The 17,569-nt window shown below is 33.8% G+C and overlaps 1 protein-coding gene across 4 annotated transcripts in view; it reads right to left on the reverse strand.

Moving 5' to 3' along the window:
- LOC114329508 (protein yellow) overlaps positions 1-17,569 on the reverse strand; it is a 371,690-nt gene that overhangs the window by 282,751 nt on the left and 71,370 nt on the right. For 3 of the 4 annotated variants that reach the window (XM_028278642.2, XM_028278641.2, XM_050655688.1), the window contains one exon: positions 11,751-11,903. In XM_028278642.2, coding sequence (XP_028134443.2) covers positions 11,751-11,883 — 133 coding nt within the window. In that variant the 5' untranslated portion in view covers positions 11,884-11,903. Of the gene's footprint in view, positions 1-11,750; positions 11,904-13,202; positions 13,222-17,569 lie in introns of those variants that run through there. The other variant, XM_028278643.2, reaches the window with a different exon arrangement.

Genomic DNA, 17,569 nt, shown 5'->3' on the forward strand with positions numbered 1-17,569 from the left:
TGGCATTTTTTACCAAACTACAAAAATTCGTTATTCACTTTTATCTCGTTTTTTAAAAAATGATCATTCTAAGCCAGTCAAATTTCTAGAATATATTAATAATACATAAGTAAATGAGAATAAATAAGGCCAATCACTAACAAACAGCTAACTTACATTATTATGCTTCCAATTGAATTTCTCCTTTTTTTTTTCAAAAAAATTTATTGATTTTTTAACCGTCACCTTTCTATTTTTTATCTTAGAAAGTTTGGTAAAAAAGAATTTTGTAGGCTTTTGCACGATCTATAAGCCTATTAATATTAAATCTTTGTAAAATCCTCAATCGCAAAAAGAGGTGACTTTGAAAGGGTTGGTAAAGGTGGTTTTTGCATGTTATTACAAGTTTTAAGTGTCAATAGCTCGCTCAATTTTTGACCTAGAAAAATTATTTGAGAAACAAGTTCTTGTAAATTAAAAAATAAGCTACAATTTCATATTTAAACATTTTTTCGTAGCTCTGATGCTAAGCTTGCTATTCTGAAGAAAATGCCATTTTTTTCCAAACTACAAAAATTCATTATTTGCTTATAAATCCATTTTTTAAAAACTAATCATTCAAAGCCGGTCAAACTTCTAGAACCTATTAATTATACATAAATAAAAAAGACCAAATCAGGTCAATGACTAATTTTAATTAGGGTGGTGATTACGGGGTTGCCTGCGATCAGTTTTTCGCTGAGAAAAATAGGGACTGACATTCTTTTCATCATAAATAAGTTACTTAATTTTTGAGCTATAGACTTTTTTCTTAATTCTGGAGATAGATATTTTTAAGTGCTTTAAATTAGTTTAAACAAGTTATCCTCGAAAAATGCATAGTTTTCCCGTCTTTTGACTTTGAAACTGCAATATTTAGCATTTGACGAAGAAGAGCCAACATATAATTAATTGTAGCTCGATTACTATTGGTTTTAAAGAAAATTTAAAAAAAGTTTTTGTTTAATTTTTCAAAGGGTATATCTTTATTAAGTAAAGTTGTTTTGATGCAACGAAAACTCTTGGAGTTATTAGCAGAAAACTTATTAAAAACATTGATTTTTTCGGTATAAAACTAACTTTTTCTATAGCGAATAAATCGAAAACTATCAATTTTATCAAAAAAAAATGCATAGAAAGTTTTTTTCTTAGAATGAACGTTTTTACCAACTTTTGTGATTAAAATATAATACAAAATTTCCACCCTCGAGATGGGGTGGCAACCACCCCCATGGTAAAAGCGCCTTTTGGCATCATATAGATTTTGATCCTTAGACTATCCACTACTTATTCTCAAATTTTCAAGCAAATCGATCTATTCTGTAAAAATTGCGAGGTTTTGTCCTATTTTAAGCTTCATTACTTGGACTAATAATATTTTAATAGAAGGGACTCAAAAATGTCATTATATGGCATTATAACAAGTTACTTTGATTCAAAACAAGCTTTTGATCAAATTTTATAGTGTAGAATACGTTAAAATAAAATCATCATCGAATTGGCTGAAAATTTTCCAACAGATAGCCAAAAGATAGGACTTTAAGTGGTGAGAAGGATTTGAATTATATTACAATACCAAAAAAGTTACATGCAATATTATAGTCAAAAATATAGGCGTCTACTGTAAGTACAATTAACTCGAAAATATCGACCTCACGACAAAAATTGTTAAAAAGAAATTGTAATAATTTTAAATACGATTTATTTGGAACAATTTCAGTTCCTACCATTTTTGTCGAAAAGTTAAAAATGGCGGAGATATTGAGCAAAACAGGTTCTCCTTTAAAATCAAGATGGCGGCTAACGTAACGGATTAATTCATTCGTGATTTTAAATTTAGGCTACTATTGACTCCCCTAAAGATCAGAAAAATAAAATTTTGGGCAGCTCGGCATTCAAGGTCAAATGCTATCCCGACTGGACTAATATATACTTTTGAGTCTGATATTACTGCATGTAACTTTTTTGGTATTGTAATATAATTCAAATCCTTCTAACCACTTAAAGTCCTATCTTTTGGCTATCTGTTGGAAAATTTTCAGCCAATTCGATGATGATGTGTTTTGGGAATGGAGGAAAATGTAAAAAACGGTATTTTAACGTTTTTTACACTATAAAATTGGATCAAACACTTGTTTTGATTCAAAATAACTTGTTATAATGCCATATAATGACATTTTTGAGTCCTTTCTATTAAAATATTATGTTTTTCATTGATACTTTACGACAGAAAATGCAAATTTGTTTAAATAAACACCAAATCACTGTAAAATCGCATAAAATAACATTTTGAGAAAAAAAGAAGAAGAAGATTTTTTGACCTTAAATATCTTATTTTTACGTCCCGGAGAAGCTATATACCAATTTTCAGACAAGTCGGAGATCCAAAATTTTTTGCCTGAGTGATTTGACATGGAATGTACCTGATACATTATGAAATATCTTCACGTTATATTAATTAACATGGCTGTACCTATGTATTTTACAAACTAATTTTATGTAATTAAATGTTGAAGTATTTTAACAAAATAAGTAATATTATTTCGAATTGTGTTACAGTAAACTCTCTCTTAACGGACACCTCTCTTCGCCGGACACCTCCTCTATACGGACGATTTTTAAACAAAAATCATTCGGTGATACACCTGTACCCTTTAACTATCTTAGACGGACACTCTCAACAACGGACGCGGACAGTAAATGAGGTGTAAATGCGGACAGTAAATGAAAAAAATTAACATTTTTGTTTCAAATATTTACAATAAAATAATGTGTAGAATGCATTTATTATTTCAAATCAATACAGATATCCACGACGTGACATTTAATACTATTCACGTTATCAACACTAAGTAATAAAAATTATTTAATGTGTGTGTCCGTCGATGAAACAAATACGACACCAGGAACTTGTTAATTTATTGTTTTGACTGGAACAAGGATTTAAGAATTTGAACCGAAATGTCTGATTAAGCCTATTAAATGGACGTACATAATTGTATTTTCATGACTGTTTGTGCAACGTGAATAATATGGGGTCCGCCAAAAGGAGGTTTTAAGTTTGAAAGAAAAAGTTGATTAGTGTGCTGAATTAGACCTAAAAATAATTGTTTTCGAATGATTTTGTAAAGTGCGATCTAAAAGTAGTCTAAAAGTAAAAATCCTTTAAATTATTCAAGAAAATGCGATATAGGTTGTAAGGAGAGTAAGCGTTGATATGAAAGTTTTGTAAGCAACTCAATATTCAAATTTGTATGTGGCGAAGCAGTTGCTGTAGATTTATTAGTGGTTTCTAAATGGAAGGAAAGCTGATCATTTTAATGAAAGTATACTCTCCGCTAGACATTTTTAACGCAGTTGAGACGGGATTATTTTTTTAGAGTTTAGAGCATTACCCAAGAAAACTTATAACCTAAAAGGAGAAAGGTGCACTGAAGGTAAGATAGGATCACAATTCTATTTTGCACCAATATGATGGGGGCCAAAGAAAGGCCACTCGTAACCAAGAAAAGTAAAATTCCTCGTTGGTTCAAGGGTTTACACGCAGAACAATTACCTATCGAATGGTACAGCAATAAGAAGTCGTGGATAACAAATGACAAGGGAAATGATGACAGACTGGCCAATTAAATTTGTTAAAAGCGAAGGGACTGCAGACGTTCGGATACAATTAGCGTCTCTTTGCAAATACAATGATGTCGACTTTGCAAAGTAACAAGATACTTACTCAACACACACACTACACATTACACTAGGTACCTAATTGGAAAAATCCACTCTATCATCACTATGCCAATGACCATTAGTTGTCGAGGCATTAGCTAAATAAAAAAAAAATTGTTAAGAGAATGCAGAGAGAAAATCGAAAAGTTCTTTTGTTCCTAGACAATGCTGCGTCTCATCCATAACTTGTGTTATGTAATATTAAACTAATATTTCTATTTATATGTATGTATATACACATACATACATGCACTTATTTTTAAAAATTTTAAGAAAATATATTTTTTTTCTCTTTAACGGACACCTCATTTAAACGGACACTTTATGCGGAACGACTACTGTCCGTTTAAGGGAGAGTTCACCGTAACAATAAATTATCAAATGCTGTTCAAAATTTTCTAACAAAAACTTGTGGCTTCTATCTGAGTACATATTGCCACAAAATGAGCAATAAACTTTATCCATATTCACTGATAGCTCTTTGAGAGAAGGTTTTATCCAAGTTGGAACACAGTTTATTTTCGGCATTTTCAGATCACAAAAATTATTCACAAATTACAAAGACACGTGTTCAGGCCTTTAATATTACAATAGCAAAATTGACCCTCAAAATAAAATTTTTTATTTTTGGTATAAACTGGAGATTTTGGAACCATTATGTTCAAGGAAAAAACGTGACAAAATTATGTATAGGCCGCCATCTTTTATTAGTTTGGTACTACGTTCCGATACCAAAAATTTGGAAACCAAGAGATTATAAAACAAAATTAAATATTGAAATTTCCAAGCTATTTGTTACATTAATATATATATAAATGTATATATAAAACCAAAATTTCAAATTATATGCACTTTATGTACAATGAACACTTTTATAAAAATATGCAAAATATGCAATTTGGATATTTGCCTAAGTCTACTAATAGTCTTATTTTAGTTTTCAATAACTAATCACTATAATCGGAGAATACAGTAAACGAATGGGATTAGAGATTAATGCCAAAAAGACCAAATTCATGATCATCTCCAGAAACTTACGTGTATTTGAAAACTCCACCATAACACTGAATACCAAGTCCTTTGAAAGAGTGAGCACAAATTTACATACCGGAGAATGTGGCCGGACAGGGAAGTAAAATGTCGCATTGAGCAAGCTCGAAAATCTTTCGTAAACTTCAGGAAGATACTGACCTGTTCAGAGTTCGATTTTCAACTGAGACTAAGGTTTACTAAGTGCTATATCTGGTCGGTGTTGCTACACCCAAAATGAGGGATTACACTTAAAACGAGGGATATAAACAGATATCCTTCGAAATGGGGCTTTATCGAGGTATCCTAAAGATACCATGGACAGTGAAATTCACAAATATGGATGTCCTTAAAAAAATCAACTAGGGGTCGCCAACTTCTTGAAAATTTCAAGATCTTGTCTTGATATTGTCTTGATTTCAAGACAAGATCAAGACAAGAGGTAATTTTAGATTTCAAGACAAGACAAGAAATTTTATGTCAATACCAAGGTTTCTTGTTAAGAAAACCAGAAATCTTGAAATAACTAATAATAAAAACTAGATTTTATTTTAAATAACAAATTTAGCACATTTTTAAATCGGAATTGATAAGCCATGAATTAAGGCAGGTAACACTTCTTATAAAGTCAACGCGTAGCTGATTTCTTGGCTTTGTTATTGTTAAAGTTGCTCTTGAACATAGCCTTTCCGCAGGTACAGATGTTGCTGGCGATCCGAGAAAATCCTTGGCCATTTTCGGTAATAACGGGTAGATATTTTCGTGTCTTCTCCACCAATCAAGTATGTATATTCTCAGAATCTTCTGACCTAGGCTCATTTAAGTATTTTTCAATTTCATGCTTCCAAGATTGTAAGTTATGATTATCAGCTTTATTAAATAGGTAAGTAAGATCTAAATCAAATTCGTTATCTTTTTTTAGACTAAGTACTTGCTCTGTTATTGGATTCTATAGATCATTCTGGGATTTATTAAAGTAGTTGCTTTAAATTATTGTTCAAATTTTGGTACTGCCTCTGATTATCGAAGCTTTTCCCAAGATGAAGAGGAAAATGCCTCTACTTTTCAGTATATCCAATTAGTTTTGTTACAGTGTTTCAGTATTTTATCTTTATCGCAGCTTGAATGCAGTAAATTAATTGCTCATCGGTAGCGTCTCTATCAATTTTATTATTAAGTTCATGAGCCCATATTTCCAGTTCGTCCAAAAGTAAATTTACTCCATTTACCATCAATAGTAGCGTGCAATATTTTTCCCCTTCGAGAATTGAAGAAAGTGTTCTAAGCCTTCTCAAAAACCTACTGACAAAATTTACTGATCAGAACCATTCTTTATCTAACATTCTCTAAATATTTAGATTTTGGTTGTTGTCACAAAATATAGTTTTAAGCATTTTTTATTACACTTAAGCCCCATGTTAGCATCTCGAAAGTTGAATGCCATCTTGTAGGCACATCTAGTTCTGGCATAGTCATCTTACAATTTATGGCCTCGCAAGCACTGTTAAGTTTAAGTTGCATTTGCCCTAAGGTTTTGATTTTTTTTACAAGGTATTTAATTTTACGTAGGCTCAGGAGTTAAAATCTAAAAGAGTAACATTTGTAGTATTTTCTACTTCGATCTCATGCTTCAAATAATCAATAGCTATTTGTATAACAAGGGAGGAAAGTGCAACTTTTCCTCCCGAGAATGAAGTTTACTGCCCGACGCGTAGCGGAGGGCAGTAATCATTCAAGGGAGGAAAAGGCACTTTACTCCCATGTTATACATATGGTTTTTCCACCTTCCTCAAATAACCAGTCATTTTTTCATTTTTACTTAATTTATTTATGTAACTTACCAACAAAATTTATTAGAACTAAAACAACAAGTAGGTACAATATAACTGTCAACTGTCAAATATAAGTCAAATTATTAATGTAAACATTGTTAAATCAAAATAACAATTTACTGTTTTTTACCATTCTGCAAAATACAGGATGTTTTATAAATAAACGTTAAAATGTATAGATACTTCGTAATAGAAAATATATATTATACAGGGCATCAATAAGTTATATTTCATGAATGAAATACCATGACGTCACTTTTACTTTTCCTCCCTAGGGAGGAAAAATATTTTCCTCCCTAGGGAGGAAAAGTACAACTTTGCTCCCTACAAACAGGCCCGGAAAAGTATACTTTCGGTAGAGGTAGGTGGAAAAATCCTTTTCGATGTCTAAACTCTTTCGAATTGGCTCAGCAACTTTTATGAAATCCTGGACAGCTAAGCTTAGAATACGTGCGAAACATACAAAATGTTTATTGTAAGCACGCAACTACGCATCAATTTTGGGTTCGTTAGGAAACAAATGCAGATCAGAGACTCCCACCGGTGGCAGTGGAGGCCGTGTTAGCACGCAACGCAATAAAAAGTTCGCTGTGGAATCACCCGACCGGGTAATCAAGAAATTTTAAGATCTTGAAATTTCTTGAGCCAAGACAAGAGTATAAGATGTCAAGAAAACGTCAAGACAAGATTTTTTAAATTTCTTGATTTTTTTTCAAGACAAGAGAAGATGTTGTCAAGACAAGAATTGTTGTCTTGTCGACCCCTAGAATCAACCAAGAACGCTAACTTTTCGAAACCATCAAGAAAAGGAAAACGGCGTATCTAGATCACAACATGCGAAACGAAAAATACCAGTTCCTTCAACTTATAATCGAGGGTAAAATTGAAGGCAAGAGAGGAATAGGACGCAAGAAAATATCCTGGTTCAGAAACATAAGGCAATGGATAGGGATTAACGACATACAAGCTCTGATACACATTGTAAGAAACAGAGAGTTAATGAAAAATGTGATCACTAACATCCATTAGTGGATTTGCATCTGAAGAAGAAAAAGACTTATTTTGTTTTCACCTATTATCCCAGAGACTCTGTAAACACAATTCCTCCGTCATAAGACAAGATATAATGACAAATGAGATATCGAATGAAAGCTTCTAAATCAAGAATGGTTTTAAGGGCGATCAATTTGACCTAGAACTTCTGGTTTTAGAGGTGCAATCCGAAAAACTGTTTTAAAGTCGCCGAAATAATACAAGGGATATATTATTCGACGCGACTTCCGGTGCCTCGGAACACTCCCGACTTTCGAAATTTACTTATATACTTCCGGTTTTATACCTATCTGTCCGTCGGTCTGTCCGTACGCGAATATAACTTATCCGTTATTAAAACAGATAGAATAACATACGAGGTGTTGAATGAGAGCTTATAACCCAAAGATGGTATTAGAGCTGAGAAATTTAACCTAGGAGTTCCGGTTACAGAGTTGCAACTGTAAGTATTTTTTTAAAGTCGTTGAAATACTAAAAGCGATATATTACTCGACGCACCTGAGCAAGACGAGAATAAATTATACTTCCGGTTTCTATGTATCACTTCTGGTTTAAAAGGTGTAATTGAAAATGCTACATAGTCGCAGAAGTAGTACTTACATGACTGCGATATATCAATAATCCGATAATGAAAAGTCGAGCTCGAATATTTATTAGCGGTTTGATGTCATTTCTAGTTAAAAAGTTAGCACCGTAAGTTTGTCAAAAATAACTCAAAATTAGTAAAATCGTAGGACCTATCAGTCGACGCAAAGTTACACGGAGAGTTCAAATATCGACGTCCATGTCATGAAAAAAGTCTACTATAGAAAAATGAGTGAAAATGCATAGTTGCATTTTAAACTAGCTAAAATGTATCAAAAAGTGCATAAACATGTCAAAATAATTGTATAAAAGTCCAGATTTTGTTACTCGGGGGTTTTTGGGGTCGCTGAAGACGAATATGCCATAAGAACTGACTGCCGGAGCAGCAGGTGCCCAGGTTCACTGCTAAGGCACGTCATCTGAAGTTTCGAGAATTTCGAAAACCTTTTCGGCCTTCAAGGCCAAAAACCTTCGAAACTACAGAAGATGATGTGACCGTGGATACCAGGTGCTCCGGGTGTCGATTCTGATGGAACCCGTTCAGCAACCCCAAGGATCGCCCAAGTTCTTTATTTGCATCAATTTATTGTCGAAACTCCAGAAGATGACGTGCACTGATAGCAGTGACACTGGTCACCATGTGCTTTGGAGGTCAGTTCTGATGTCGTTTTCGTGTTCAGCGACACCAAAAACCTCCAAGTAATCTCCAAGCACTTATATGCATTTCCACCCATTTTTTTATTTGCGCTGTGCAAGTACTTGGAGGGAATACGAGAAACGAGCGTGCACGAATAGTAGAGAAATCTTGCAACCTTCTTAAATAATTCATATTGTCAATTGAAATTTTCAAATTGAGGTATATTTCATACCTACTGTCATTGAAGAAGAAAAATTATATATGTTGCTCACAATATTGATATGATATGCAATTATTATATAAAAGTATATTTAATTAATTGTATTTTGCTTGCAGTACTGCATTTAATAATTAATTTTATTTACTACATACAATTGTTTACCTTTTAATAACATAACCTTAATCTTACTTTTTCTGCTTATATTTTTTTTGGGTTACGACCTTGACAATTATCCAGCAACCAGGACCAATATGATTGGTCAATATAATTAAAAGTGCGAAAAAAGTTGCCGAGCTATGAAACCAGATGTCGCTTTTTCGAACTTACACGGTCCCAATAGTAGATTTTTTTCTTGATGTCATCCTGAACACAATGAAAAATTGTTAGTCTCTAGGTGCAGAAATTGCGAAGTCCAGTTGCTTGTTTTCCTTACAATTTTACGTATTTTACTTACGTGTACCGTAATTGTTTAAGTTATGCTTGTATAACGTAAATTTTAAAGCAAATAATTATTTATGAAACAGTTCGTGAAGTATGCTTTTTGCGAACGCACGCGAAGTTTAGAGCACGAGCGACAGTAAAAAGTAATTCACCCACAGTTTCCTACAATATTTTATCTACAATAAACAAATAAAAAACTGCAACTCTTCGTCACTGGAATTCATTTCTATTCTACAATATTTAGAACTTTGACATTTAAAAATTCTAACTTTTTTCAAACCACAAAACTGTCAAAATTTTGTTGTAATTTATTGCTCATATGTCATCATTATGACAACGCGAAAGTTAAGGATATTTCATTGTATGAAAGTGTGCCAAAAAACAGTGCGAAAAAGTAAACCACATTTAAAATACATTGTTACTTCACGCACACTTTAAATCTTTCACGCACTGCTATCTATAATGACAGTTTTCACAACCTAAAAACTTATGCAGAATATGAGATAAAGTAGATAATAGTTATTTATGAAACAGTTCGTGAAGTATGCTTTTTGAGAATGCACACGATGTTTAGAGCACGAGCGACAGCGGCGCGAGTGCTGTACATCGCGTAACTTCGCAAAAAGTACTTCACGCACAGTTTCATACAATATTTTATCTACGATAAACAAATAAAAAAACTGTAACTCTTCGTCACTGGAATTCATTTCTATTTCTATTCTACAATTTTTAGAACTTTGTCATTTAAAAATTCTAACTTCTTTCAAACCACAAAACTGTGAAAACACTTGATCTAATTTATTGCTCATATGTCATCACCATGACAACGCGAAAGTTAAAGGATATTTGAAAATCCTGAGAAAACTAATAAGTGTTTTTGAAAAATTTAAACGCAGAATGAAAGATTACGTTATTAGCGAGGGCCGAAAGTCCCTGAGAACTTCTATAATGTTTATTTTAATAAGTTACAGGGGTGAAAAACTAAGAGAAAATTTAGTGTGATTTTTAATTTCAAATATATCATTCAAAATAAACTTTTTATTTATTCTAAGGGACTTTCGGCCCTCGGTAATAATTTAGTCTTTCATTCTGCGTTTAAATTTTTCAAAAATATTTATTGGTTTTTTCAGGATTCGAAAAAAATGAACACAATGCCGTGGTAATATTTTCCAAATCTATCTTTGTCTTGCAACGCACTCAGCCGAATATAATATTGTCAGCCTATATTGTCAGTCAGACACTGACAAGCAGTGACAATTTTAAATATTTGACATTGCATCGGGAATATATTGAGTAATTGATTAAATATTATTGATAAATCATTGATTTAAGACGTGAACTTAATAAAAAGTTATTTATTGTGTATTATTTGTGGAAGATCCAAGCAGAGAATACATCAGGATAATATATTCTGTGATCCAAGTATTTTGTTGTTAAAGATGTTCAAAATTTTAAGCGTTCCATAACAATATATTATTAAAAAATCACTTTAACACTTTTCCTCTTTTCTCGATTGAGTATTAGTCTTTATTGTACAAATAAATTATTACAGTCAGTGAATACATAGTTAATGAAAAAATTATCACATTTATTAACTGAATTAATAATTTGCAATTATAAAAATAACAGTTATCCAAGAACATTCAAAACCCATCTCTTTAAATTAATGATGACATTTTCAAGTAGAATGACATTCTAGTAATGTTTACATATCCATACCAGTGTGAATTTTACTACACGTAATTTGCCGTGTAAAGACAGAAAAAGTAGGGATACACGTAAAATATTTGCGAATTATGTACCCATAGCCTTAAATCCTTCACGCACTGCTATCTATAAATGACAGTTTTCACAGACTAAAAACTTAAACATAATTAAGATAAAGTAGATAAAATGGTTTTTGTGTGTAATTTAGAATTTCTCGTTTTTGCTCATTAACCATTTTGGTTTTTGTTAAGACATGTCAATATTAAACATAAATAACTAATAAATAGCACTATTATATCTACATTAATAAGCGTAATTGACTTACTTAATTTGCAACATCATCAACTAAACAACTCTTATTGGCTTATTGGCTTTTTTTTACTTTGTAAATCAGTAATACTGGTTTAACTTAAGTTTTTGTAGGTATCGATAATTGCTTGTTAGCAAAAATAACTTCTTCTAAAATTAAGTACCTACATAATTAATGTAATTAATTACTACTTACTTTGAGATAATTGATAGCCGTATTCAAATGCAGGACTGGAATTTTGAAAGTGAATCGGTTGGAAAGGTTGCTGTTCTGTAAATAACGTAGTTGGCGGATGCCAATTTTGAAACCAGTTCTCTGTTGTTACCATGGTTGCTTTTTAAATCTCATCTAAAAAACAAAAATCAATATTAAATTGTAAGTAATTAAAAATTTTATCATCACCATCATTCTTTTTGCCTTATCCCTACGCGGGGTCGGCTTCCCTAATTGCATTTCTCCACACAATTCTATCTTGGGTCATATCAATGTTAATCCCCTTTACCAACATGTCCTGCCTTATCGTCTCCCCCCAGGTCTTCTTTGGTCTTTCTCTCCTACTCCTTTCAGGAATCCGCACTTCAGCTATTCTTCGTATTTGGTGATTATCATCTCGACGTTGAACATGGCCAAACCATCTTAACCTATGCTCTCTCATTTTGGCATCAATTGGTGCCACACCTAGGCTTCCCCTAACATACTCATTTCTAATTTTATCCTTTTTTTTCACTCCACTCATCCATCTAAGCATTCTTATTTTCGCCACATGCATTCGTTGTTCCTCTTTCTTTTTCACTGTCCAACATTCAGTTCCGTACATCATAGCCGGTCGTCTGGCTGTTTTATAGAATTTGACCTTCAGCTTCATTGGAATTTTTGTGTCACACAATTTTCCACTACATCCATCCAGCCCTAATTCTACTGCATGCATCTCCATCTATTTCTCCATTACTCTGTAATACCGATCCTAGGTACTTAAACTATTGCTTTTCACAATCATTTCACCATCCAAAGATACCATTTTATTTGTAGTAACTCCATCTTTAAATGAACACTCCAAATACTCTGTGTTTGTCCTACTAAGTTTTAAACCTTTTTCCTCCAGTGATTGTCTCCACTGTTCCAGTTTTTGTTCTAAGTATCTGGAACAGTGGAGACAAGCTCTGGAGGTAAGTTCTGTATGTAATTAAAAATTTAGTATGTACATTATGAATATAATATCCTATGCATAACAAATTCTTCTTTTTGATATGTTCTACACATTGACATATCTACATGTTTCCTTTTCGAAAACTTAATTATAGCTAATATTTTTAATTTAAAAAAAAAGCTGATTAATGAGGTTAACAGGGCTTTCAGAGTAATTTTTTTTTTGAAGAAATCCTACCAGAAATTTTCATTGCTGCTGTAGAAAAATGACAGGGTAATCAACTATTTTCAATGGGAAATAAGCCACAATTTTACCAAAAAAATGATTTTATTAACATTTTGACCCCCAAGTCGGGTGTCGTTGTCAAAATAGAAAATAATACTCCCGTATAATTGAATTATGCAGAGATACCATTAAATTGTTAGTTTTTCTTACTACCACTGGAGTTTATACTTTGACACTGTTGTTTTTAATCAGTCAAATTAATTTATCATGCTTACTTGAAATACGCACACAAGAACTAAATATTCTCTTCTTTTCACTTATAGACACTATACTAACTGAAATGAGTAAATGTATGACTTTTAACACGTAATTTATTCATGCTTAATTAATCGCGAAATTAATTATTGCTGTAATTTATAATTATGATAAATCATTTTCTATATCTAATAGAACAGCTCCTTACATGAGTTCATACTTCATATGTATATGAAAACATGTCATATGCGGCAGAAAAATTTCAAATTCCTTGTAACCATAATTAACACATTGTTCCGTGAACAGTACTGCGAATGCTTTAGCGTGCGTAAAGAAATGTCCCGTCACGAAATGTTAAGCGTAAAAATATTTGTATTATATTTATTACACCACAGATAGACCATAATCTTCCGGCACGAAATAGATTCTCGAAGGAAATGCTATAATAAACCGCATAATTATTAGTTATTCTAATCGATTATTATTAAAACAAGTTAATTTTGTTATGGTACGCGGTCTACAACTCTTCTACTCTGGTACGAGATCACTTCTTTGTAAAATTTCATTAATATTCTCTTTCTTGTTCCTAATTTTTATAGGAATGTGGTGACAGCATAAACTTTTTATATATTTTTAACAATGCCGTTCCATCCTTTTTAGTCTAGGCTAGTTGTTCAGCCCCTACAACAGAATTAGCCTAACGCTAGTTAAAACAATACCGGTTAATCAGGCAGATTTCCGACCCAAAAGAAGCTGTGCAGATCAGGTTCTTTCATTCACCACATTTATTGGGGCAGGGTTCCAGAAAAAACTTAAAACTGCAGCCGCATTCATAGTCCTAACAGCGGCCTACGATATAATCTGGAGAGAAGGCATGATATACTAGCTCCTCCATTCAATCCCCTCTAAATCCAGTACTCGACTAAATAACAGCATGCTGGGCGACCGAACGATCCAAATGGTCATAGGAACTGACATCACAAGCCCAAGGAAACCGAAGAATATACTGCCTCATGGATCTGTTCTAGATCCTCTTCTCTTTAGCTTGTACATCGCTGCATACCAGAAACCCGATCGAGGAAGTTTGACTGAGCCGATGACTGGGTCCTTTGAAACAAGGTGTAACAAGCTCTTAGGAAGAATACTCAACATCCAGTTCGAAAACACCACACACGTCTACAATAAAACACCAAAGTACCTTGGGGTGACTCTAGACATAGAGTGATACTTTTCACTATAGCCTCATAATATATTTTATATCATCATTTTATTTTCATTGCTGATGGATTGGTCGCATAAAATACTGTTTAGCATTGTGGTGGCTTTCCTACTTGCTGTATTCCTTTCTCTGATGGCTTGGCCTAATGTTCCGCTTTGCGAAATATAGATACCTAGATATTTGTGGTGATAGCAGTCCTTTATTGTTTATTATTTATTATTTTCATCAACCATGTAAATTATGTTGAGGATCTGGAATTTATTAGTCTTTGTCCTGATGACCCATTAATTATTGTATGCAGTGGTGATGATATTGTTCAGGTTGTTAGAAGGATGCAGTGGTTGTTAAAAATAATTGAGATATTTTTGGATACTTCTTCTTCTTCTTAAAGTTCCGCTCCTATCGGATATTGGAAATCATTCTGGCAATTATAATTTTGTTGGTTAAGCGCCGGAACCGTTCAATTGAGCTGCATCCAAACCATTCACGGAGATTGCGTAGCCACGAGATTTTACGTCTTCCTACGCTTCTTCTGCCTTTGATTTTGCCCTGCATTATATTCCTTAATAGTTCGTATTTTTCACCTCTCATGATGTGTCCCAAGTACTCCAACTTCCGGATTTTTATGGAATTTAAAACTTCGCATTATTTTCCTAGTTGTTCGAGCACTTGTGCGTTTGTTTTACGATCTGTCCATGATATTTTCAGAATACGTCTATAAAACCACATTTCGAATGCTTCCAGGTTTTTAATGTGGGATTGTTTAATGTCCATGCCTCAACCCCATACAAAAGGGTGAAGAAAATATAACAACGAAGCATTCTTATCCGGAGCGTTATATTGATATTGCGATTACAGAAAAGTTTCCTCATTCTGTTAAAAATGGATCGTGCAATTTCAATGCGGCATCTTATTTCTTTTGTCTGATCAGTATCTTCTGTGATCCATGCTCCAAGGTATTTGTGCGAAGATATTTGCTCAATTTCTGTATTATCCAGTACTAGTCTAACTCTGATGTTTTGTGCTTTTGTAAATACCATGAACTTGGTTTCCTTCAAATTTATTTTTAATCCATAATCGTTGCAATGTATATTTAGTTGTTGAGCAAGGTGTTGCAATTCTTCTAGTGTTCCCGCTAAAAGTACGGTATCGTCAGCATATCTTATATCATTAAGTGGCTCACCGTTTATTATTAGGCCCTCATTGACTTCGGCCAACGCTAATTCTGAGATGGCTTCACTATATAAATTAAATAACAATGGTGATAAAATACACCCTTGGCGCACCCTTTGGATGCTAACAAGTTAAAAATTAATGTGAGTAAAACACAGTCAATGATAGTCTCTAGTCCAGTGATGAGCAAAGTACGGCCCGTGAAAGTATTTAATCCGGCCCGTCGAAGGTCCAACAACATACGGATAGAATACATATAGCTTTAACACAAAATGCATTTTTTCTATAGTTCCTCCTATAGAATTTCTTGACTCTTGTGGCCTTCCATTAAAAAAGTTTGCCCACCACTGCTCTAGACAGAACCCTATCTTTTAAGGAACATCTGACAAAAACAGCGGAAAAACTTAAATCCAGAAACAACATAGTCCAGAAGCTGTGCGGCACAACATGGGGGGCATCGGCTTCCACCTTGCGATCATCTGCCCTGGGCCTTGTCTTCTCAACTGCGGAATACTGATTTCCAGCCTGGCTTAACGCAGTCCACCTATAAACAAAGTAGATGCCCAATTGAACAATTCAATGAGAATCAAATCCACCCCTACGCAATGGCTCCCAGTACTGAGCCTCATTCCACCACCCAAACTACGGCGCATACACTCCCTCACTAGTGAGTGCGGAGAGATTATTGACAACTAAAGCCTGCCAATCCATCAAGATATAGAAGCTGCCAACCGTCTACGCTCCAGACAACTGCCAATAAAAACATCAAATATTGATATGGAAAATGAGTCTTAACGACCACATGGACTCGAGAATGGATGGAACAACATACCAGCAGCTTACCCTTCGTCACACAAAAACCACCAGGTTTTGATTTACCACGCATCACAGGGACTATGCTGAATCGAATCAAAACCCAACACGGCAGATGTGGTAACATGATGCAAAAATAGGGTAAACGACCATCTCCACTCTGTAACTGTGGACAACCACAAACCATCTGTCACGTCACAGAATAGTGTCCCAAAAGATAATATTATGGCAGGTCAGAGGATTTTCTAATGGCGACTCCAGAGTCGATAAACTATATACCTCTGTACCTAAATATAAATATATTAATAGGCAGACGAAGTGATAAAGCACTAAAATCGTCCTTACTTTCGAAAAAAAAGGACAAGACGGATCTTAAAAATTTTTTTTGCATTCGATTCGTGAATGCGCCAGGAAACTTTGTGAACGGGAGCCATGATATAATATTAAAAAACTGCATACAAAAAATGCATTCTTAAAGTGCATCTCAAACAGACAATAAAAAAATTCAGAACTCGTCAATTATCGGTGGAAACGAGTTCAATTTTGTTACTCGGTGGTTTTTGGGGTCGCTGAAAACGAATATGACGTCAAAAAGGATCTCCGGAGTACCTGTTGCCAAGGGTACCTACTGTTTACCTCGTCATTAAAATTTATTAAAAAATTAGTCAAAAATCATTACTCGGGGTTTTTGGAGCCGCTAACGATGAATATGACATCGGAAGTGATTTTCGGAGTGCTTGGTGCCCAGGGTACCTACTGTTTAGCTCTCTTGTAGAGTTTTCGGTCAAAATTTATTAAAAAATTGGTCAAAAATAATTACTCGGTGATTTTTGGGGTCGCTAACGACGAATATGACATCGGAAGCGATCTCCGGAATATGTAGTGCCCATGGTACCTACATCTTATGGAATTTTCGGCAAATTCATTAAAAAATTAGCCAAAAATCATCACTCGGGGGTTTTTGGGTCGCTGAAAACGAATATGACGTTAAAAGGGATCTCCGGAGTACCTGTTGCCAAGGGTACCTACTGTTTACCTCGTCATTAAAATTTATTAAAAAATTAGTCAAAAATCATTACTCGGGGGGTTTTTGGGGCCGCTAACGACGAATATGACATCGGAAGTTATTTTCGGAGTACTTGGTGCCCAGGGTACCTACTGTTTAGCTCTCTTGTGGAGTTT

The sequence above is a fragment of the Diabrotica virgifera genome, chromosome 7, assembly GCF_917563875.1.
Source record: "Diabrotica virgifera virgifera chromosome 7, PGI_DIABVI_V3a".
Classification (NCBI taxonomy): Eukaryota; Metazoa; Arthropoda; class Insecta; order Coleoptera; family Chrysomelidae; genus Diabrotica; species Diabrotica virgifera.